General features: G+C 39.7%; 1 protein-coding gene across 1 annotated transcript in view; it reads left to right on the top strand.

The window, feature by feature from the left end:
- TTN (titin) overlaps positions 1 to 24,784 on the top strand; it is a 470,266-nt gene that overhangs the window by 49,390 nt on the left and 396,092 nt on the right. Inside the window, exons 15-25 of the mRNA XM_030210848.1 lie at positions 101 to 164; positions 1,658 to 1,873; positions 6,115 to 6,257; positions 7,283 to 7,488; positions 11,016 to 11,246; positions 15,271 to 15,506; positions 18,833 to 19,065; positions 19,162 to 19,326; positions 19,423 to 19,591; positions 19,687 to 21,377; positions 24,186 to 24,467. Of these exons, the coding sequence (XP_030066708.1) occupies positions 101 to 164; positions 1,658 to 1,873; positions 6,115 to 6,257; positions 7,283 to 7,488; positions 11,016 to 11,246; positions 15,271 to 15,506; positions 18,833 to 19,065; positions 19,162 to 19,326; positions 19,423 to 19,591; positions 19,687 to 21,377; positions 24,186 to 24,467 (3,636 nt within the window). The remainder of the gene's footprint in view (positions 1 to 100; positions 165 to 1,657; positions 1,874 to 6,114; positions 6,258 to 7,282; positions 7,489 to 11,015; positions 11,247 to 15,270; positions 15,507 to 18,832; positions 19,066 to 19,161; positions 19,327 to 19,422; positions 19,592 to 19,686; positions 21,378 to 24,185; positions 24,468 to 24,784) is intronic.

Consider the following 24,784-nt stretch of genomic DNA (forward strand, 5'->3'; position numbering starts at 1 on the left):
CACATTTTTGAGCACAAATGTGATGTATTCTTAACTGGAAAATATAACATTAAAGATTGTATGATGGAACTCATTCATATACATTTTTTATTTTCTTTAGTGTCTGAAGAATTTGAAAGCAAAGAGACTCTTGTTCCAGAGAAGGTCATCACAGAAGAAAAACGGTAATGTTTTTAAATGTCTAGCTGAAAAGTATGATAGTTTAGAAAAAGAAACTTTTCAGTGACCAAAGAATGAGGCTTGGAGAAAATGAGCGAGAGAACTGACAACAGATTGATTGGGAGAATGAGTGGAAAAACAAGAGAGTGGAAAGTACCAAGCTGTGCAGTTTAACAAAGTTTATGAAGGCAAGAGTTAAAAAACTTAGGAGTCCTTTTATGAAGTGGTGGTAAGCCCAATGCTTGCTTACTGCTCGCCAAAAAGGGAAGTACCGCCAGGCTACCGCAACAGCCTGGTGGTAGTTCTCGCCCCCAGCGCACCTCATTTCTGGTGCTGCAAAAATATTTCAATCTTTGTAGTGTTTGTGTGTACCTTGCGGTAATCGGGCAATGCCACGTGCTGCCCAGTTACCGCGGGAGCCGTTATTGCCACCTCAGTGGGTGATGGTAAGTGCTCCCCCCCCCCCCCCGAAATGGGTGCGTGACAAGTGGTTCACTTGCTGCGTGGCCATTTCTTTAAGAAAAGGGATTCTACTTTTCGTAGGAATTTGTGTACCTCCACCCTTGTGGTGGTTTGGCTTGCTTTAAGAAAAGGGAAACCTGCCTTTTACCCGCTGCGGTAAAAGGAGGCCTTTGCATGTGTCAAAAACACTTTCCACAGTTTCATAAAAGGACCCCTAAGCTGTTAGCACTACCTTAGGGTTTTGGTGACAGAAATCACTTACCTTTAAACCTTATTGTTAAAGTTGTTTTGTTTTGATTTTTTGGCAAAGTTAACAGTCGTAGGGAAAGTTATCAGTGTGGGCTACCATTAAGATGGGTTATTTTAGCACCAACATGCAATTTTAGTACATATCCTATTTTATGCATTGAAACCTAGTTACTATTAACTGGAGCTAACAGTAAAATAACACGTCTTAATGGTTGCCCATATTGACAACTTTCCCCCTTTGTCAATATCCTAAACAGCAAATATTGCTTCTGCTATTTTGTTTTTGCATGCATAATTTTGCTACAGGGATTTCCATGCAAATGAGTCCAATAGCAAAACCGTGTGTGTAAGTTACGCTAAGAACTTTAAAAAAAATCTTTAACCTCCTTAAGGTGTAGAAAAACCTTTTGCAAAATTGCATTTGTGAAGTTACTTCTGTAGGCAGTTTTACTATGCCGTCATAGTTGTTGAGCCACTTTGCATAGCTGTGCATCGTAGTTACTCAATAACTATGAATGTAAGTACAATTTTACATGTTTAGAACTATGCAAACTAGTTACACTTTGCATGCTAAAAGTGGAAACAGTTTATGCTATTGTAAATGACACACACCATTAGCCTTTGTAGCATGCCGAGCAGCCTTTGCACAATTTTGCATTCCTTCTACATGGACCTCTTAGTATGTGTGCTTGATTGTACTTAATTCCTCATTTTATCACCCATCTTATTTCATGTCATATGCACTTTACTGTACAATATACTCAGTTATTTGATAATTCTTTTTCAGATTTGTTGAAGCAGTCACAGAAAAGGTGGTTGAGCCCACTGCTGTCCCTGAACCAATGGAGATTGGAGAAGGAGTTGCTCCTTTTTTCATTAGAGAACCTACTGTACAGAAGTTAGTTGAAGGCGCAAGGATTATTTTTGACTGCCAGATTGGTGGAAACCCCAAGCCTCACGTTTACTGGAAAAAGGCTGGTGTTCCTCTCACCAGTGGATACAGGTATTGGGTGTTTTCCAAGCTCTTTTTACTTCTACTATCCTGTTTGTAGTTTTAGGGACCCTTTTACCAAGCTGCGTTAAGCACTGATGCATGCTTACTGCAAAAATAATGTCTTACTGCGAGGCATGCTCAGGTATATAAATAAAATTTAGTGCTGGGGCAGGTCTAGAGGAAGAGAGTGGGTGTGTTCTGCGCTAATTGGTTATCACGTGCTAATGGGAAAAATAACACATGGCCTTTAATAGGGAAAATAGAAAAATCAGCCATTTTACCCCAGTTTTAAAAATGACCTTAGCATTTGGGAATGACCCACGTAAGGACTTTTTATTGTTGCTTGATAAAATGTCCCCTTAATTTGCATTTGGACTTTGCTAATCTAAAACCTGCTTTCAGAAGAAAAATTTACTTTATAAAATATCTTATGTAATTCCAAAAATGCTTAGTTCAGAGCACCTTTTCTGTTGTAGGAACATTATAAACATTTTGATTTGCTTTACAAACATGTCCTGGGTACCTCCCAGTCAGTCAAGCTTTTAGGATATCCACAATGAATACACCTGAGCAAAATTTGCATGTGTACCCTATTGTATGCAAATTTATCTCATGCATATACATTGTTTGGCTGTGGGTTCCCTAGGACAGGTTTCGGAATCCCTGTTCTCAGTATGTACTGAAAATTATGATGAACAGTGTTCTCACACATGCCTTTTTATAATCATTACAAAGTGAAAGGTGATTTTTCTGTACAGTTTTGATAAACGTGTATGAATAAAATCTATCAGGCTGATACTCAAAGTGATTATCTCATTTTAAATCGCATATTACCACCTGCCCTCCCCGATATTCAGCGACACTAAAGTGGCCATCAGAGGTGACACTGAATATCACCTCTGACGGCCACCAAAGAAAGTGGGCAGGTCAGGGGTGGTACTAGGGGTGACGTTAGGGAGGAGTCCAGAGTTATGTGGGTGTCAGCAATATTCAGTGCCGGCAACCCCATAGCTAAGCAGGTTAATTAAGGACAGATTTTGAGCTGTCCTAAATTAACCCACTTAGCTATGGAGTCCCAGCACTAAATATCAACTGGGACCTACATAACTATTGTTGATCCTGAAAGCCCCTATGATCCACTTCTTGGCCTCCCAAACAGCCTCTCCTCCCTCAGCCTATGATACCTAAAGCTCCTCCCCTCCCCCCAAATAAGGCACCCCCCTGAGATCTAGGTAGGCCCCCCCCCCCCCCGTGCCTACCTGGTCTCTGATGTCCATGGGGTTGTTGGGGGCAAGAGCAAAGCCCCCTCACTCCTGCCTCTGCGGCAGGCCCTTTCAAATGGTTGCCAACAACCTCTTGCGGTACTTTGTATACTTAAAAAAAATGCTGACTGTCTGCTGAATATCGACTGGAATGTATTTTCTTTGTGCTGTCTCCAAACTGCAGTATCCTATTCCCAATGGCTCAGTGATAAAGATCACTGCTTTCTGAGAGTCCTAAGTGTAATTCCCAAGCCCAGCTTCTGCTCCTTAGACTGTCTGGGGGACTGCATAGGCAGTGTTCATTGTAACTTTGAGGCAAAGAGTTCCAGTCAGCACATAACTGTGATCCTTAGTGTTCAGTGGGCATGCAGACTACATTCTGGGAAGATGTGTAGCCTGTGATCTCTGTGCTAGATGAAAAGAGCTGGCAGTGGACTTGTAAAAATGGGGGACAATTGTCATGTGGTTGGAAATGATGGGCTATTGGAGCCTTAGAGGCCTTAGAAGCCTGTTCTGATCAGGTCTGAAGCAGAAAAAAACTGTTACCACCCTCTCTTATACAAACAAACAAACAAACAAAAAAAAAAAAAAACAAGTCCCCAACAACCAAAAATAAAATCATGAAGTATCCTGAAAACTGTATTTGTAATTCATATAATTATCCAAAATTATTTGCTCAATACAAATGTTTTAACCCATTCTTCTTATCTGTCAATTTAATTAGAATTTTGTATAGTGTAACTTATTATATGCTAATGTGCAGGTTTTAGCGTTTGCTAAAAATCGATGCATGGCCACATTAATGGCTACCATTCAAATAACAGCCAAGGGCGGTGACTGGGTGGGGTATGGGTGACGATGGAGCGTGGACTTAACATTGCAGTTAGCACATGGTAATTAGCACCTGCTAACTGTCAAATTTTAGTTAGTGTATAGGTACACATAACACCATCTCAACAGATGGCACTATATTAAACATGTGGTAGGGACCTTGTCTGTGTGGTAACTGCAGGAGGAATGCTGGACATGTTTTTGCACCTAATGTAATACAAAAACTTATCAAACTTTAGTAAAGGGAACCCATAATGTAAATAATATAATGGCTGATAAGAACTTATGGCCAATCTAGTCTGCCTATTCCTGATGCAATACTGTAATATGTACATGATCTCAGGTATAGGTTTAGTGATGTTCCACTTAACTATACAAATATAACACACGTAGAGGGGCATTTTTGAAAAGTCATCTAAGTGAGAATTGGAATGTTCTGCTCATAACGTCCAAAAAAAAGTCTATCTTGCAGCCAGTTTCAAACAGAAAAAGTGTCCAGATTTTCTGGTTGTGAGATGAATGTGTTTGTACTGAAAGGATGCCCAAAATTAATAGCCTTCTTCCAAAATGAAACATCCAGCTTATGAATGGCAAAACAAAAACAAAAAAATAGGGGTAAGGATTTCAGTCTGGCATCATTTTGAGAAAAATGGCTACATAGACATCCAGGCAGAGCAGAAGGATAGCTTAGTGATTAGTGCAGTGAACTTTAAACCACAGGTTGCTGGTTCAAATCCCACTTCAAATCTTTTATTTTGTAATTGTGAGATCTCCAGGAACAGAAAAATACCTAGTGTACCTGAATGTACACCACTTCAATATCCTTCAGGTTTGCAGGTGGCTTATATATTTAGGTACAGTAGGTATATTTCTCTTTCAGGAGGGCTCACAATTAAAAAAAAATTTTGAGTTAAAGCGGGATTTGAACCAGGGTCTCTTGGTTTATAGTCTACTACAATAACCAGAAGGCTCCTGCTCACAATTGTTTCCTGTTTATCCTTTGAATGCCTATAATACCTGAGGCTGTCATAGAACCTGGTTTTCCTTTCCAGTTTCATTTTCAAGGGAAACGGATGGTTTCAGCCAGTGGGGAATTATGGAGGGGTCATGCCTTAATCCCTGCAGTGGTCAGCTGCTGCTTTTTTTTTTAACCCTGGATGTGATTGCAACAGGTCTAACTTAGGGCATCCTAAATCTAAGACTTGGACATTTCTTCCTGTTTATCGTTGTTGGACATCCTTTTTTTGGGCTCTCCCAAGTCCCACACAAAACACGCCTCCTACCTGCCCCCAACATGCCCCCTTGCTATTTGAACTAACTGCAAAGTTGGATGTTATTTTTTTTCTGCCTTTCTAAATTTGCTATTTGGACGTTTTGAGGGGGTATTTTGAGCCATCTATGTGCTTTGAAAATGAGTACCCTAGTAACCAAAATAATTAATATAGTGAATGACTTGGAATATATGAACAGTGGGTCTTGTACTGTCCTTAAAGAAACTTTATTGCATTAGGTCCAAAGCTAAAAGGTGTGATAAACAAGGGGAAAATGATTTTTTTAAACAAATGATTCTTTTCTGTACATAATTATGTTTAATCATAGCCAATATATTTTGCAGTAGATGTATTTTTTTAATTATGGGGGTCTTTTACTAAGGTGCACTAGCATTTTTAGCTCACGCTAAAAATCAGCTGGTGCTAAACGCTGAGACGGGCATTTCAGTGTTTAGCACCAGCTGATTTTTAACATGAGCTAAAAGCACTAGTGTGCCTTAGTAAATGACCCCCTATGTTTCATTATTTTATCTTGTGTAGGGCCCTGTTTACTAAGGCACATTAGCATTTTTAATGCGCCTACAATTAGTGCGCACACTAACTGTGTAGGCGCCTATAGGGATATTGTAGACACGTACACAGTTAACGCACATACAGTACATGGTTAGCACGTGTTAAAATGGTTAACGTACCTATAACGCGGCTTAGTAAACAGGACCCGTAATGTTTAGCTTATGTCATAGAGCTGAGGATTTTGAGCTGAAACAAATATGTTTTCCTTTTGCTTTGTAATCTTTTTTGTCATACATTTGTACACAATAACAGATTGAGTTGTGTAAATGCATGCAATTATCTAACCTTTATCCTTTTTCTTTCTCTCCAAAAGATATAAAATAAGCTACAACAGGGAGACCGGAGAATGCAAGCTTGAAATCTCCATGACCTTTGCAGATGATGCTGGGGAGTACAGCATTGTTATCCGTAACAAATATGGAGAAACTTCTGCATCTGTCAAGTTAATGGAAGAAAGTAAGTAAAAGTAAACATGTGGACCATAATTTTACTACAGATCAATAAGGTTGGGAGGTCAACAGCCACCTATTTTTAACCCATTTTATAAAGACGCATAGGCAACATGGAAGTCAAGTCTATAAAGGGACACCTATACTTAGACACCTACCTTCTAATTCTAGAAACCTGCATACACAAATTTGTGAATAACATACAAAGTTGCACACGCGAGTTATAGAATAAGATCAGTTGCATGCATAACATAATTTAATGACGAGCAATAGTAGGCTATAATTGGCCTTAATTGGTGCTAATTGACATGAATCAGCAGTTATGCCTGTGAATGCCCTTAGTTGGTATTCTATAAGTTGCATGCTGAAATACTGGGCACGATCCTGGCACCTAAATTTCAGCAACATTGTGAAAATTTTACCCCTTAGAGGACACCTATTTGGAGCCTAATCTAAAAAAAGGAAAGTAGACACCTACTTTTTGTTATAGAATACTAGTGTAACCGGGTTTATATGCACATATGTGTGTAGGTACAAGCTCTTCCATAGGTCACAGAGCTGGTGTAAATGTTCACACCAAGATCGCTGAAAAACATGCCTAAATTATAGTGTTCTACTTGTAACTGTGTAATGCACCCAATGCTCTGTCCAGATTTCATCCATGTGTATGCCCACCTTCAAACTATGTTCCATTGCATTTTGTTGCTAACTTACAGAAGAGACAGTAATTAGAATATTGGCATTTACGTGCTAAAATAACTTAGGAGCTGAGCACATGCCAGCCTGGATATCTCAATTCTGTTATTTTCATGATTCATGTATTAGATCTGGTAGGGCATATTTTATGTATTAGCTTTTGTTCTACAGTTAGTAAAGCAGTGGCTGGTTGAACTGATTATGTGTTATGAAATAATAGTAAATAGCACATGTGAAGATGTCATAAAACATTAGCCTAAATACTGAGTTTGTGGTGTCTTTGAACTTAATCAAACATATTTGATTTATAATTGATGCCTGTTTTTGCATTCTTAGCTGAATATGAACTTTACATGAAGCAATATCTAGAGGCGACTTACCAAACTGAAATAACTGCATTTGTTCAAGAACCTAAAATTGCTGAAGTAGCACCAACGATTTCATTGACTGAATATGAAAAAGAATATGAAAAAGAACAAGCCCTTATAAGAAGTAAAATGGCAAAGGATACAACCCTGATCAAAACCTTTGTAGAAGAACAGGTAAATCCTTCATGTCCATTAGTAATAGCTTTTAAAGTGACAATGCATTAATGTATTAAGGTCTTTTAAATGCAAGTAAGAGCTTTTAAGGTAGTCTGGAGACCTCACCTTCAAAAAGATATAAACAAATTGGAGTCAGTCCAGAGTAGCTAATAAAATGGTCAGTGGTTTTCATCATAAAGCATAATGGGACAGACTTAAAGAGCTCAATATGTATACTCTGGAAGAAAGGCGGCAGAGGGGAGTATGTTAGAGACATTTAAATACCTCAGTGGCATAAATATACAGGAGGTAAGTCTGTTTCAATAGAAAGGAGCTCTGGAATGAGAGGGCATAGGAAGAAGGTAAACGGGGACAGACTTGGGGGAGGAGTCAAGATGGCAGCAGCCAGGGTGTTTACAGGGGAAGCCAGTCAGTCAGTCGGAGACAGCGGCTGTGGAGAGTGAAGCGAGAATGCCGAAAAAAACGTTTAGAGATAAGTTCACATTTTTGATTTATTATTTTATGTTGTAGCACTATTCAAATAGTCAATAGCACACACAAAACAGAAAGAGATGCCCGATGAAAGACGTGTTATGCCACTTTGCAAAGAAATTCAATTGCCTAAAAAGAGTGGTTTTTGCTGAGGGCACTCTTTAACAAGAAAAAATAGTAAAAATATTATAAAAAAGACATATACGTTCATATATGTGTGTTTGTATTGCTGTTAGTCATTTCAGTGTAGCAGTAATAGTCTTGGTTCTAGTTTAATATATATTCCATCAGTTACCAAAGACTGTGGGATTTGATTTTGTGAATATCCAAAATCATATTTAGACATCATATCGAAAATGCCCCTCTTTGTGTTGCTTTCGGGTCATCAAGTTCCATCTGAAAGAGTGGTTGGGAGTAAAACTATTCTGGTGCCAGTTGAACCTTCTGCTGGAAGTCAAGAATCTCCTTCACAATAAGCATTTCATGTCCCTAGGGTAAGCCCTTTGTCCACAGGAAAATCCCGGCTGTGGTTGATGAGTACCTGCCTAGCACAGGCAACAGGAGTAATAGCGTGCCAGGGCCAGATGCCATAATATCTCAGGAGCTCTCTCAAGGCACAGATGCTGTAACAACACTGGAACACACTCAGGAGCAGATGTAGTAAAGTCTTGGGAACACCCTCTGGACCAGTAGATGTACTGAACCAGGAGCTGGAGCTGTGTCATTCTAGGGTAGATGCAGGCATCTCAGGACTCACATAGGAGCAGGAGCTAAAGCATCTCAGGGTACACTCAGGAGCAGATGCTGGCGTCTCAGGAACTTACACAGGAGCAGGAACTGACATGTCTCAGAGTACATTCAGGAACAGACACTGGCATCTCAGGAACTTACACAGAGGTAGGAGCTGAAGTATCTCAGGTATACTCAGGAACAGATGAGATGTCTCAGGGCTCACACAGGAGCAGGAGCTGACGTGTCTCAGGGTACACTGTGGAACAGACGCTGGCATCTCAGGAATTTACACAGGAGCAGGAACTGAAGCATCTCAGGGTACACTTTGGAACAGATGCTGGCATCTCAGGAATTTACACAGGAGCAGGAGCTGACACGTCTCAGAGTACACTAAGGAACAGACACTGGCATCTCAGGACTCACACAGGAGCAGGAGCTGAAGCCCTCAGGGTACACTCAGGAACAGATTCTGGCATCTCAGGAACTCACACAGGAGAGGGAGCTGAAGATGCAAAGGCACTGGGATGGGTCTTTGGTGCAGTTAAGTGTCTCAAGGATGTGACATCACATGCTGCATCTTGTGAGGTCCCTGGTGCCGTTTTGCAGTAATGGCTGAGGCACATGTGCTCAACTATATCCTGGGATCAGAATTTCACAGCATAGGGAGTGCCTAGAGATGTGCAGAACAGAGCGGTGTACAAGCTAAAAAAATAGGAAACAAGAAAATAACTCCATTAATGTATAGGAAAGTAGGGTGTTAAGAGCATTGCAAAAAGAGGTAAAGCAAACACACAAAAGAAGGATGGGTTTGAAGAGTAACACTGGTAATTTCAACAGCTCGAGGTAGCGTTACCCTCGAGAATATCGGAACACGTGGTGAGTGAAGAAAACAAAATGGCCGGCCTCTCCAAAAGACGGCCAAAACGTGGCTACCGTGTAGCGCGAAGTAGCCGGCTACGCAGGAAAAACCGAGGTGAGTGGCAAAAGAAGGAAATGTTAAATGGAGAAGGGCATGCAGGAGCGTGCAAGAAAACGTTAGTACATAACTGCTCACCGTGGTATTGGGTGTCCCGGTACTGCTGCGCCGGTCGTTAATGCCAAGGGCGCGGCACCGCGGCACAGGAAAGGGAAATGGGAGAAGCGGCAAAATAAAAGGCGGCCGGGAAATCAGCTGATTAGATAGCCGGCTAGTAACGCGATAGGGAAAACAAAGAAAAGCAGGTTTTACTGTGTGGGGAACCACGTTGGAAACTCCCGCACCGCTCTCTGCCCGTGATGATTGCGAGATGGCCGGCTCTGTGGAAAAAGCAAAATTTGAAAAAGGCGCGACACCGCTACACCGCGATCGCGAACAAGGAAAGGGAAATGGCCGGCTTTTGTGAGAAACTGAGAAAATTTTAAAAAAGGGAGGGAAATCAGCTGATCTGATAGCCGGCTAAAACCGCGATTGAAACTCCCGCGCCACTCGCTGCCAACAAGAGGCTCCCTAGCCCTCATTGGCAGCTTTTATGCTTTCCCCTGTAGCCCTGCCCCTTCTGGCTTCCCAACCAACGGCAAGGGGGTCTCCTGCCGCGTCATCTCAATCGCCGATGGGGAAGCCGGAAAGGAAGGGTCGCTCTGACGCAGGAGCTGCCGGGCAGCAGCCACCATATTATATGCGGCTGCTCGGCATGCCCCTCGCCGGCCTACCTAAAAGAGGTAAAGCAAACACACAAAAGAAGGACAGGTTTGAAGGGTAACACTGATAATTTCAACAAACTGTTTCACCTAAAACTAAGCAGAAAAGCAACGTTTTCAGCTCAGTTTTAAAAACCTTAAAAGAGAAATTGCTGCAGAGACAGAGAGAGGAGGAGGTTGTTCCAGGTATGAGGAGGCAGGAAGAAGAATGCACTGTGACGGATTGATTCCAAGTGGCCATGTTTTGGAGAAGGCAGAACTAATTGGTGATCATTTAATGAACTGAGGGTTCTGGAGGGGCAATAAGGAATAGTTATAGAAGGGAGATAGTCAGGGATACCAAGTCTAAAGGCCTTATAAGTGATCCTTTGCTCTATAGGGAACCAATGATATTGTTTCATAGCGATGGGCAAACAGTCTGGACTGTGAGGATCCTGTACATAAGGAAAAGACTTTAGTAGCCTTGAAAGTTGTACCTTTAAATATTTGAGAGTCTTATAAAATACTGCCTTAGCTAAATTACCTTTTTAGTTTTCATTCAACAATTGTGTTTTTAGCTGGCTAGTTTCCTTTGTCTTGTTTGAATAAATGCACAACCTGGTGTTGCCCTCTTACCAGTATTCTTATCTGCTTTACACTTATAGGAGTATCACATTACATCATTTGAAGAAAGACTTATAAAAGAAATTGAATACAGAATCATTAAGACTACCTTAGAAGAACTTCTTGAGGAAGATGGTGAAGAAATGGTAGTAGATGTTTCTGATGCTGATGCGATTGAATCTGGATTTGATGTTCGTTTAAAGAACTACAGAATCCTAGAGGGAATGGGTGTCACTTTCCATTGCAAGATGTCTGGATACCCATTACCAAAGGTTTGTACAGCGCTGCGTATGCCTTGTAGCGCTATAGAAGTGATAAGTAGTAGTAGTAGTAGTAGTTGTCAAGTTATGGGTTTTAAAGTTACTGCATAGGAATAGCCAAAATTAGCATATGGTAACCACAAAACATTTATAGTTGACAGAGAAAAAAGTTGCTACCTCATGTTAATAGCAGAACAGGTGTAAAAGTGTGTGTATACTCATGTATTTTATAGAAACATACTGGTACATTGCAACTATGCCCTGGGGAATGCTTACACACAGCGTATATAATATGTGCTGTTTTGTTAATCATTCATACTTATACATACATATACAGTGGAGTAATTTTCTAAAGGCCCTTTTCTTAAAAATGTGGGAATGGCTCACTGGGGTTCTGGGTATACATAAACAATTCTTTGTGAAAATGCTGCTTTGGAAGTTTATTTTTTATTTATTTGGATTTTGCTCACACCTTTTTCAGTATTAGCTCAAGATGAGTTACATTCAGGTACACTAGGTATTTTCCTGTCCAGCTCACAATCTAAATTTGTACCTGAGGCAATGGAGGATTAAGTGACTTGCCCGAGATCACAAGGAGCAACAGTGGAATTTGAACCAGGCTCCTCTAAATGTCAAACTCAGTGTTCTAACTACTAGGTTACTCCTTAAGCTTTAGAAACTTGCCTGTCTAAGGAAGATGCCTCTTCCTTCAATTTTATGTTAACTGTTGCCATAAATGTTATCATCAATAACTGGAAGAATATAAAAATGATAGATATGAATATGTGGTGGAATGTTTTTATTTATATATCTCAGATATGAGGGTTCTATAAGGGGCCCTTTTAAAAATATTTCCACAGGGGTTTACCCAGCAGTAATTGGGCAGTGTTGCATGCTACTCGGTTACCGCTGAATTACTGTAGGAGCCCTTACGTCCACCTCAATGGGTGGTAAGCTTTCCCCCCTGAAATGGTAACGTGGCAAGTGCAAACTTACCACATAGTCATTTCATTTTTGGCTATTTTCACCCATGGCGGTAAAAAGGGCCGTGGCACATGGCAAAAACAACCACCGCCGCTTGCACAGGCCCTCTTTTACCGCAGTGTAATAAAATGTCCAAGTAAAGTGCTGTCCTTCAGCAAGAATAGATAAATGGAAATCGCTGGATGTATACAATGCATAGTGATTGTGAACATTTCTTTTTATTGTCCCAGGTTACAGCCTTGCAATATTGTTTGCAATATTTCTCTTTATTTTTGGAGTTGTTGTTGTTTTTGGTTGACATTATTCTTATTCTTGTTATAAAGTTTCAATAAATATGTTGAAACAATAAAAAATTCTATTTCCACAGGTAAAACAGCCTTTACACATGGAAAACCTTTTTAAGATTGCTCCCATAAAGGCAATATTCAATGGCTGCATGGACAACTTCAGCGGTTAATGTTGAAATGGCAGGAATAACTTTATGTAGATAATTTATCTATATAAAGTTATGCCAGCATTTTCAACACTCACAGCTGAATATATTCTCTGACTGAAAATCTGCATAAATTTACACAATTGTGGCTAGATGTAGCGCCAAAAAATATTGACAACACGGTTCTATATTGGGCACCCAAAGATGAACGCACATTATAGAATTGCATGCTGATTTCAGTGTGCACATTTAGGTGCCAAAATTTGCACTGCTGAAACCAGGTGTAATTCCCAGAGCCCAATTTGGGTTCATATCCCCAGTATTCTATAACACTGTGTGTAAATTTTAAGAACACCCCAATCCACCTATATACCTCTCATGGCCACACCCCTTTTGAGTTGCATGCCATGGGATTTGGGTGTACATTGTTATAGAATAGTGCATAGCAAGATGTGCGTACAAATCCAAATTAGTGCTGATTAGTGCCCAATTATTGACACCCAACTATGGAATCCAGGGTTTGGTGCTCAGGTGAATTTTACCCCTAGAGCACTGATGGCCATAATGAAAGGTGGACATATTTTATCCTAAACACTATAGAAAGCTACTAAACCCTTTGAATAAGATCAAGGTAGGACACAATATAACAAAGAAACAAGGATACTGACATTTTGAGCAACCTGTTGCTAGTGCTGTAGACAGTAATGTTATGAATGACTTACAGCAGTGTTTTCCACATGCAAATAAGTGACTAGTGGTTAGAGCACCAAGCTTTACATCTGGGGGTGCCCAGTTCAAATCTAACTGCTGCTCCTTGTGATCTTGGGCAAGTCACTTAACCTTCCATTGCCTCAAGTACAAAAATTAGATTGTGAGACCTCCAAGGACAAGGAAATACCTAATGAATATAACTCACTTTGATCTACTACTGAAAAAGGTGAGCAAAATCCAAGTGATTAAATTATAAAATTGTCCCACACGTGCATGCATAAAAGTAGATGCTCAAAAATCAGTTCAGTACTTTCCCAACCTTTATCAAGCATGACCCCATGTTAACACACAAAAATTCATGTGACCCTAGATGACAATGAAAACAAAATAGCAAATTTTGACTTTCCCCCTCTCCCCTCTCTCTTCCACTTCTTCCTTCCGCTACATTCAAACCGTGAAAGCAACCTCAGCAGTGGTGGCAGCAGTAGCAGCAACCAGCACAGGGACCTACTTGTCAGTGTGCACTCAGGTAGCCCCCACCGAATGAGAGGACAGGACCTGTGAACAATCACTGATTCACAGCCCTCCAGGTTTGGGGGGGCACCATGTTTCTGTGACCTTTTCCACCAATGATGTGGCCCCATTTTGGGTCCTGACCCACAGTCTGAAAACCATTCACACAGGGACCCTTTTACTAAGCCGCGGCAAAAAGTGGCCTGTGCCGTTCAAGCACATCTTTTGGGCACACGCCGGGCCAATTTTTACCCTGTGCTGGAAAAAGGGCCTTTTTATAAGAGGCTGGAAAATGAATGTGTGGCAAAATAAAAACTAGTGCGCATCCATTTTCTGCCTGAGACCTTACCACCACCCATTGATTTAGCGGTAAGGTCTCAAATGCTACCCGGGCAGTAGGCATGCAGCGTATTCTCACTGCCATTTACTGCTGGGTAAGCACCACATGGTAGAAAATAGAAAATATTTTCTACCATGTGTTTTCAGTGCACAACAAATTCATAATTACTGCCCGGGGCCTACTTTTATGTGATATATTTCTAGACATATCAAGGAGGAGGGATGGGGGCAGAGAATGACACTTAGATGCATGGTTAAAATGACGTATTTACTGTAAATTATTCAATAAATCCACTGTAACATAAATGTATATCAGAGCAATAAACACACACACACACAAACAAACATATAAAATGATGAACCATCAGCAATAAGTCTTGATGACTTGATGATTTAATTAATGTTAACAGAAAGTGCTATCATTTTGGCCCATCTAATCAACCATAAGAACATAAGAATAGCCATACAGGGTCAGACCAATGGTCCATCTAGCCCAGTATCCTACTTCTAACAGTGGCTAATCCAGGTTACAAGTACCTGGCAGAAACCATTTTTTATATGTACTCTTCACATACTGTTGAAACAACTTATTTTTCTGATTTGAAGCATTCCATATTCTGTTTCATGGCTGTATAAAGTTATTCCAGAAGGTGCCCAACACAGTTCCATGTTTCAGGAAAATTATTTCAGTCTCTGCTTCAGGATTACTTATCCACATTCACAACTGCTTCACAGTGGATGATGATTAACATCATGCTTTATATAACTGCTAGAAACTTTATATAACTGTTAGAAAATGTAGAGCTTAATGTTTCTGGGGTTTATTTTAAGTATAACTGTGATGATCCTAACATAAGATAATCAAGGACCCTAACAAGGATCAACTGGAAAATGTGAAGTAGTACCAAGATAAAGGAAAAGTTAAAGTATGGCATACTGTGGAAGGGCAAACTGGATGGGCCATTTGGCCCTTATCTGCCGTCATGTTTCTATGTTTCTATTAACCTTTTTTTTCACTAGTTGATGCTAATATGAATTTTTTCCCCTCTTATCTAGATTGCCTGGTACAAGGATGGTAAACGTATTAAGCCTGAAGGACGTTACCAGATGGAAGTTTTACATGATGGTAGAGCTAGTCTTCGCATACCAGTTCTGCTACCTGAAGACGAAGGAATTTATACTGTATTTGCCAGTAACATTAAAGGGAATGCCATTTGCTCAGGGAAGTTATACATTGAACCCACTGCTCCAGTCGGTTACATCCCTGTGCCAGATACCATGAAAAGAATCCGGTAGGTTTACTTTGGTTTGCCACATGCAGTAGGTAATTATTGGGAAATAGTGTATTCACAATATATAATTATTGGAAAATAGCATATAATCCATCCCCCAGATTCTGTATAGGTCACCTAAAGTTGGGCACCCAAATTTGGGTGCACACCCCAGTTGTTTGTGTAAACTAATTAGTCAATTGGGTGCTAACAACCAATTATTGATGTTAGTTGGAGTTAATTGGCACTAATTTAGATTTACACATGCATCTAGCATTTATCACTGTTCTATAATATCATGTACCCAAAATGTCTTGCTTGCAACCCAAAAGAGGGCATGGACATGGGAGGGGTATGGGCGGGTCAGGGGCATTCCATATATTTAGGTGCAGTGTTATAGAATACCAGGGTTACATGCCCAACTTGCATTCCAGGTTTTACACCAGGTTTAAGATGACGTAAGTCCTCAAGCCCAAAGTTTGGCACTTGAATACACTCTAAGCGCTATTCTATAAAGGACGATCTGGCCTGTGTGCCCTTTCTAGAATAGCGCTTAGCACAGAGTTTTCCCAATGTCTAAATTTGAACGCCATTCGCTGAATCTGGCATCATAGGCTTAATTCATCTTCCTTTTTCTATGAATAGGAGCTGTGTAGTAGGTTTCTCTTAATATTGAATGATAAAAGGGTTTGTTCGGCATAGCACTGGAGCCATTCAGGGTAAAACTGCTTCCCTTTTTTGCCTTGTAACTGCAGGCACTTTCTGTGGATTCTTTTCTTCCCACACAAAATCATGGTTGCTGTGCCATGCAACCTTCTTTCTTTTCATTATTTCATATGCCATTAGAATTGCTTATGAAAAAATCGTCAGGAAGTAGAGTTTAAAAGGTCCTGTTTCAGAGTCGTTTCTCTGCCAGATCATTGAGTTTGTCTTTTTAAAAGTAGCTTACCAGACTTTTTATCTGTCTATCTAATCTATTTTCAGTTTGGATTGTCCCTTTCTATGGGTGAAACCCATACTCAGTACCTGTTGAATAAGCAAAAAAAAAAAATAGTGCTATATGCTTTGCTATGCAGTTCTTCTATTCTGTAATACCAAATATAGTTCAAGATGGATTACAAATCCAAGATAACCGGATAAAAAAAATCTGGAAATTTACAGAAAATAAAAATTACCACAATATTATAATTACATTAAGAAAGATATGTCTTTAAAAAATGGATTTTAATTTCCTTTCAAATAATAAAATAATTCTGCAAAACATGGATCTGTATTGGTAACAAATTTCACACCAACACTATCTGATAATATATTACAAAATAACATAGCAAAAAAAAAAGCAAATAATACATAATCATAGCTAAATGACCATAGATAGGACAGCCTTTTGTGTGGTCCTACCTGGTCGCATAGCTGTGCGGGCAGCAGCACTGAATATTTCTGGTACATGCATCCCTCCTGGTTCCTCCCTGACTCTGCCCCTGAAACGCCCCTCCACTGCCCAGCTGTAGTGTATGCAGTTATAGCCAATATTCAGCGGCACTGCCTGGTTCAGTGCCATTGAATGTCGGTGGCCGGCCTGCTGAGCGTGATTTAAGTGGGCAGAAGTCTCTCCTGCCTGCTTAAATTGCTTTGAATATTGACCCCATAAAAGGTTTTTCCTCCTTCTGTGATTGGTATAGAGTTCTGAATGTTTCTTCTGGAGGGTTATTGGGGTATCAAAATAGAGAAAACAGAAAGCTATAACACCTAAACAAGACAGGAGGCAGTGTATGTAATTGATCTTACAAAAGGGATCACCTCTTTTACTGCATGCAGTGATGCAATGGAGGAACACTGCCTTTCACGGTAGCTGATGAATGTAGTCAGGGGAAAAAGGGACAGAGGAGAGAAAGTAACATATGAAGGGAATATAGACACCTATATGAGCACAGAAATGGTACTATGAAGGCTGTGTCTCCTGTAATTGAATAAATGATGAGGGGATGCACTCTGTGGAGAGCACTTTTGGATAAGCCCCTTGTGTGTGAAAGTTCCAGTGTCCAGCGTTCCTAGTCTTACTATCCTGTGTTAAGGTTTTTCAAGTGGTTTGTTCTTCTTACGCTTAGTACTCCTAGAAATCATTTATTAAGTATGTTCTGTGCATGTCTCCTGCCTTTCTCTGTAGGGGACTGAAAATGCAGAATGAGATTTATGCATGTTATAATGAAGTTTATAATACATTTTCCACCTTGTAGCTTGGGCAGCCCTAACTGCCCCAATATTTATTTGTCCACAATTTTATTCTATCTATCCTGCTAATAGCAGACCTCTGTGAATCACAAGCAGATAATACAATATAATAGATAAAATATAGATATACAGTACAAATAAATTGACAGAGCCATAGTATTGCTCAATATTGTCCAATTTTCTGCTATTTGACTTCCAGGGGTGTCCTTTACAAACCCAAGACCCTGTTTACTAAGCCACGCTATAGGTATGCTGGCGTTTTTAGCGCGTGCTAACATTAGAGATACCCATATGAATATATGAGTGTCTGTAGTGTTTAGTGCACGCTAAAAATGCCAGCACACCTTAGTAAAAAGGGCCCCCAGAATAACATTTAAAATATTCATCTTTTCTTAGAAATAGATAATTGGCATGACCCCCTTTTAGGTCTTTAAAATGCCCTTTTACAAAACTGTTTTAGGCTCTTGGAATGCATTTAGCATGAGAAAATAGGCTATATTTTCCCCTTTTCTGTTTGCTAACTGTGCATTAACATTTTTAAATAGTAATGTTTGGAGGGAGTGTATCATGAGTGGAGAATGGAAATGGAAGTGTTAGCCAGCTAGCATGTTCGGATTACTTCGCACTAACTGGTTACTGCAGAGTTAATCCTAAATAGGAGGTGGTGAATATTCCCTCATTAACTTTTTACATGTAACGTGTGCTAATGCGATTATTCAGAAAGAAGTCTATAAACTGTTATTAAATTACATTTGGGGGAAAGCCACTGGGGGTGAACAGCATGGAATCTTACTACTTTATGGGGACCTGTCAGTTACTTGTGACCTGAATTGGCCACTATTAGAAACAGGATACTGGGCTTAATGGATGTTATGGCAATCTCTGTGCTTTTATGTTAACTCCTAAAGTTACCTGGATGAGGTCTTTTGAATATCAACCCAAATGCTTTTTACTGATGGAACCTAATTGATCTAAATCATGCATTTTACTTTTTTTTTAGAGGCACCTTACTGCCTCATATTTAAAATTTACAGATATTTTCAGATGGCACAAAAACAGAAGACATTGGATACGTTATTGTAACCCACAACCCATTTCACTTTACTCTTTTGCAGATCTGTTTCCCCACGTTCCCCAAGTTTGTCTCCAGCACGTTCCCCTGGACGTTCCCCTGTACGTTCCCCTGCACGTAGGCTGGAAGAAACTGATGAGGCACAACTTGAAAGACTGTACAAACCAGTCTTCGTGATGAAGCCTGCATCTTTTAAATGTGCTGAGGGACAAACTGCAAGATTTGACTTAAAAGTTGTTGGACGACCTATGCCTGAAACATTCTGGTTTCACAATGGTAAAGAAAAAACATGACACAGTGAATCAAATAAATTTTTATTTTGTTTCCCAGTATATTAACTATTTCAACATATAATATGCTTTCTCTAAACAGGTCAACAAGTTGTTAATGACTACACACATAAAATCGTGATTAAAGAAGATGGTACACAATCACTAATCATAGTTCCAGCTATGCCCAATGATTCTGGAGAATGGACTGTTATTGCCCAGAACAGGGCAGGCAAAGCCTCCGTTTCAATGACCCTACATGTGGAAGGTATGGACAGGTTTTGACACAAACTTCTATTGCATCATACTGTTTAAGAAAATATAATATGCATGTAAACATTTGTCTATTATTTTGCTCTTTTAGCTAGGGAACACCTCTTGAAGCCACAGTTTGTGGAAAAACTAAAGAATGTAAATGTGAAAGAACGTTCCAAACTTACAATGGCAGTAAAAGCTTTGGGTAATCCTGATCCTGACATTGTCTGGTTGAAGAACAGTGACATTATTGTACCTCATAAGTTCCCAAATATAAAGTAAGTATTCTTGGTGAAACAAAATTATGTAAAAAATTAAAAATGTTAAACATTTCATACTTTTTATGCTTATATATGCTCTTGGTTTGTTTTAGAATTGAGGGTGCAAAAGGAGAAGCTGCACTGAAAATTGACTCTACAACTCTCCGTGATGCTGCATGGTACACTGCAACTGCTATTAATAAAGCTGGACGTGATACTACAAGATGCAAAGTAAATGTTGAAGCTGAATTTGCAGAACCTGAGCCAGAAAGAAGATTAATCATTCCAAAAGGAACATATAGAGCTAAAGAGATTGCAGCTCCAGAGCTAGAACCTTTACATCTGCGTTATGGTCAAGAGCAATGGGAAGAGGGTGATCTTTATGATAAAGAGAAACAACAGAAGCCATTCTTTAAGAAAAAGCTCACTTCAGTTAGGCTAAAACGTTTTGGGCCATCACACTTTGAGTGCAGACTTACACCAATTGGAGACCCAACAATGGTTGTTGAATGGCTTCATGATGGTAAACCACTAGAAGCTGCAAATAGACTTCGCATGATTAATGAATTTGGCTACTGCAGTCTTGACTATCAGGTAGCATATCCTAGGGATAGTGGTGTTATCACTTGCAGAGCTACTAATAAATATGGCACTGACCACACATCAGCGACACTTATAGTTAAAGATGAGAAAAGTCTTGTTGAAGAATCTCAATTGCCTGAAGGCAGAAGGGGATTGCAACAAATTGAGGAGCTAGAACGAATGGCCCATGAAGGTGCAGTTATTGGTGTTACTGAAGAAGTAAAAGAAAAGCAAAAACCAGAAATTGTATTATTCCCTGAGCCAGCACGAGTACTTGAAAATGAAACAGCACGGTTCCGTTGCCGTGTCACTGGTTATCCTCAGCCAAAAGTCAATTGGTATCTCAATGGACAGCTCATCCGTAAAAGCAAACGATTTAGACTTCGATATGATGGGATATATTACTTGGATATTGTTGACTGTAAATCCTATGATTCAGGAGAAGTTAAAATCACAGCAGAAAATCCAGAAGGTGTAATTGAACATAAAGTGAAACTGGAGATTCAGCAGCGAGAAGACTTTAGGTCTGTTCTTCGCCGAACTCATGAACCCAGGCCTGAATATGGAATATCAGAGCCTGGCAAACCATCATTTGAAGTTGTTAAAGTAGAAAGACCAACTGAAGTAAAACATAAAGAACTTGTGAAACTGAAGCGAGCTGAAAGAATAACTCATGAGAAAGTATCTGAAGAAACTGAAGAGCTCCGCAGTAAATTCAAACGTAGAACAGAAGAGGGATACTATGAAGCTATTACTGCAGTTGAGCTTAAGACCCGTAAAAGAGATGAAGCCTATGAAGAAATGCTGAGAAAGAAGAAGGAAGAACTTCTTCATTGGACCAAAGAATTAACTGAGGAGCAAAAGAAAATTCTCCTTGAAGAAGGCCAAATAACTATTCCATCTTTTAAACCAGACAGAATCGGGCTTTCCCCAAGTATGGAGGCTCCCAAGATTTTTGAACGAATTCAGAGTCAAACAGTAGCAGAAGGAGATGAGGCTCACTTCCGTCTAAGAGTGGTAGGAAAACCAGACCCCGAATGCCAGTGGTACAAAAATGGAGTAAAAGTTGAGAGGACTGATCGCATGTACTGGTATTGGCCTGAGGATAATGTTTGTGAACTTGTTATAAGAGATGTAACTGCTGATGACTCTGCCAGTATCATGGTGAAAGCAAGCAATGTAGCTGGTGAAACCTCAAGCCATGCGTTTTTGTTGGTGCAAGGTAATATGAATTTTTAGAGAATGTTGTTTTTTATTACGTTGTTGACCCAGGGTTAATCCTGTTCCAAAATGTTACAATTTGTGTGTGTGTGGGGGGCAGGGGGCTTTTTCAAAAGGATTTAAACAGATAATAATAAAAGCTGTTTGAAAACTGCTTCATTCTGTATGCAGATAAAAGTAAGGGTCCAATTTTCCTTCTGGAGAAAAGGAAGTATATATGGGGATTTCATTTTGAAATCCCCATATATACTTCATGCTTTGTTCCATGTATTTTGCAGCTGCCAAATATGTGGGGTAAGAAATCCTTGTGGCACTGGTGCCATGGGATTTGCAAAAAGAAATTCCCCCAGACCTTTTCCCTTACTTGGAAACTTGACTTCTATCATTAGTAAGGCAAGATAACCACTAGGGTCACCTAATGTTGTTTTTGGAGCCAGAACAGGCAGGAGTCACTGGGTATCAATCCTACCCTTAGCCCCCTAGATACCAGGAACCAGAGGGGTTATGTATGTGTGTATAGGGGGGGGGGGGGTTAAATGATGCTTTCTGGGAGTGGGGATCAGTGATGCCTGTAGGAGGATAAGGCATGAAGGGTGGGGTGGCCTTATATGGCAACTTGACCCTTAGCAGGAGTACCACAGGTTACCTCTAGGGGTTGACAGTAGCCATTTTGAACCTGAAGCTGCATGGGATAGAAGCAACTAGGCATCACTCCTGCCCCATTCTACTAGGCCACCAAGGATTAGCTGAGGTTGTCCTGGTGGTGGTGGAAGGGTCTATGGTGGAAGTGGGGTGGTGGGGTCAGTTCAGTAATATTTGCTGGGGGGAAGAGGAGGAGGGGAGGAGAGACCACATTTTATGTTACTACAGCTCTGGCCCCTTTAAGATAGGCTTGGGAGCATCGGACCACATACTAGAAGCCCGATGCATTATTATGTAGCCCATGGTACTTAAATTAATATGTATTACAGTAAAATAGTACATTAGTTTTCCATTTAACCGATGTTAAAAGAGGCATGTTATTCCCTTGGGGGCCAATATAGAATTTTGTGTTAGAGCCATGCGCTAACCTTAGCATATGACTTATGACTTGTCAGTTACTCATACTTTGATAATCATAGGCAAAAAACCTTCCAGTTTTATCATTAGTATGTGGTCAAAAAGAAAACAAATTTATTTGCAAACATAAGTCCTGTAATATAAGGCACTTAACTTGTTAATTCAACTTTCTGTTGGGTCCCCGACCTTTAGTCTAATGACAGTTTGTCTAATGGACAATTGGTCTGATGGCAATTGGTTAAAATAGCCAGCGGCTAATGGGTCAGTTGTTCTAAAAGTCAATTGGTCCAATGGCTCAATTGTTCTAAACAAAAGAGGAGAGAGGATACTGATGCAAAATCAATGTAATTTTGTAAGAAAGAACTACAGCAAGATACAGAAATGAAGAATTAGCACACAAACTTTATGAAAGAAGTTAGTTTTATAAACTTATATGTGTGAAGAAAGTTAATATGAGAAAATTAAAAAGCATGAAAGTTTGTCACTGTTGTTCTAAAAATGCAGATTGTGGGCAATGCCATGTAGAAAATCCTGAATATTATAGGATGCTCACTGTGCAAAAACAGACATAATATGAAGTCTTTACTCTTCCACATCAAACACTTGCTGATGCTGAGCAAGTTTGTACGGTCTGGGTCCTGTATATGGCAGTGAAGTTTGAATGGGCTGGAGAGGGCTTCGACGAAAATTCCAGTAATTTTGTAGTGAGGACAATGCCAGGCAGACTTTTATGGTCTATGTACCACAAATGACAAGACAGATTTGGATAGGCTGGAGTGGGCTTCGATGGCAACTTCGGTAGTTGGAGCCTTAGAACCTTTATTTCCTTAGCCCCTTAATGGGCAGGTCTTCTATTATCGTTTATAGTTTATTAATTTGATATACTGCCTCTTTCGAGCATTAGTCGAGGCGGTGTACATACATTTGTACAAGTACTTGCACTGTCCCTAATGGACTCGCAAGCTTTTCTTCATTACATCTCAGAGGGAGGCACTCAGTTTAGCAGTACCAACTGGTTTCGGAGCATCTTTGTAATCTTCAAACTCAAGAAGGGGTTCTGTGCCTGCCATCTGCCAGTTTAGAGCAATGGAGTATATTATAAAGATTGAAATTAGTAGTGAAACAAAAGAAATACTACAATAAGGGTTCTGAACAAATTCATGTATGTACATACATGAACAAATTCATGTATGTACACACCAAACACTAACATTTACAACTGAACAATGCATTTTCATTGTTTAAATGTAAGTTTAGTATGGATTTGCCTATTCCATATTGAAAGCTGGATGCAACACATCAGACCCAGATTTCTTATATATCATACAACCAAACAAATATCTATTTAAATTCTAGTGTCACCTCAGTAACAGCACCAGAGAATTCCTCAATTTCCAGATTCTGTGAGGCAATACAAAAATTTTCAAATATACTACTCAGAAATTATATAGACAACAGAATCTATATACAGCAGACTGGTAACATTTTCAGTTGGGGCTCGAGGCAGCAGTTATTATTGGGGGTAATGAGGAAGCAGAAATCATCCTCACTTTAATATTCCCTTATCTCTTGTTTGTCCTGTTTGTCTGTCCTAATTAGATTGTAAGTTCTGTTGAGCAGGGACTGCCTCTTCATGTTCAAGTGTACAGCGCTGCGAACGTCTAGTAGCGCTATAGAAATGATAAGTAGTAGTAGTAGTAAGATTTCTAAATTTAGCCTTTTATTAACTTACCTAATTTATATTTTGTAGCCAAACAGTTGATACATTTCACACAAGAACTACAAGATGTAACTGCAAAGGAAAAGGACACCATGGCAACCTTTGAATGTGAAACCTCCGAGCCATTTGTTAAAGTAAAATGGTTTAAGAATGGCATTGTGATTCATTCTGGTGATAAATACAGGATGCACTCTGATAGGAAGGTCCACTTTCTTTCTGTTCTAACAATTGGCATGCATGATGCTGAAGACTACAGCTGCGTATTAGCAGAAGATGAGTCTGTTAAAACGACAGCTAAACTTATTGTTGAAGGTAAGATTAACTGTATGTTGTCTGTTATATAATTTCTATTTATCACTAATATAATTAATTTTTATATATTTTGTTGTACATATAATTTTACAATGTAAGTATGTTTTAATGTAAAGTACAGGCTAGTTAACTTGTTTGCAATTAGTCTGAAACCACTTTTAAATGTTTTACAAAATGGCTGAAAATAATTAGTTTTGCTGTTTAATACCAGTTTGAATCTAGTTTTGAAACTCATTGGGTAGGAAAGTGAAATGAAGGTTGTACAGCAGAAGTTTTGTACAGCCATTTTATAAGCTATTGTCCTATAGAGTTATGAT

Source organism: Microcaecilia unicolor, chromosome 7 (genome assembly GCF_901765095.1).
Source record: "Microcaecilia unicolor chromosome 7, aMicUni1.1, whole genome shotgun sequence".
Taxonomy (NCBI): Eukaryota; Metazoa; Chordata; class Amphibia; order Gymnophiona; family Siphonopidae; genus Microcaecilia; species Microcaecilia unicolor.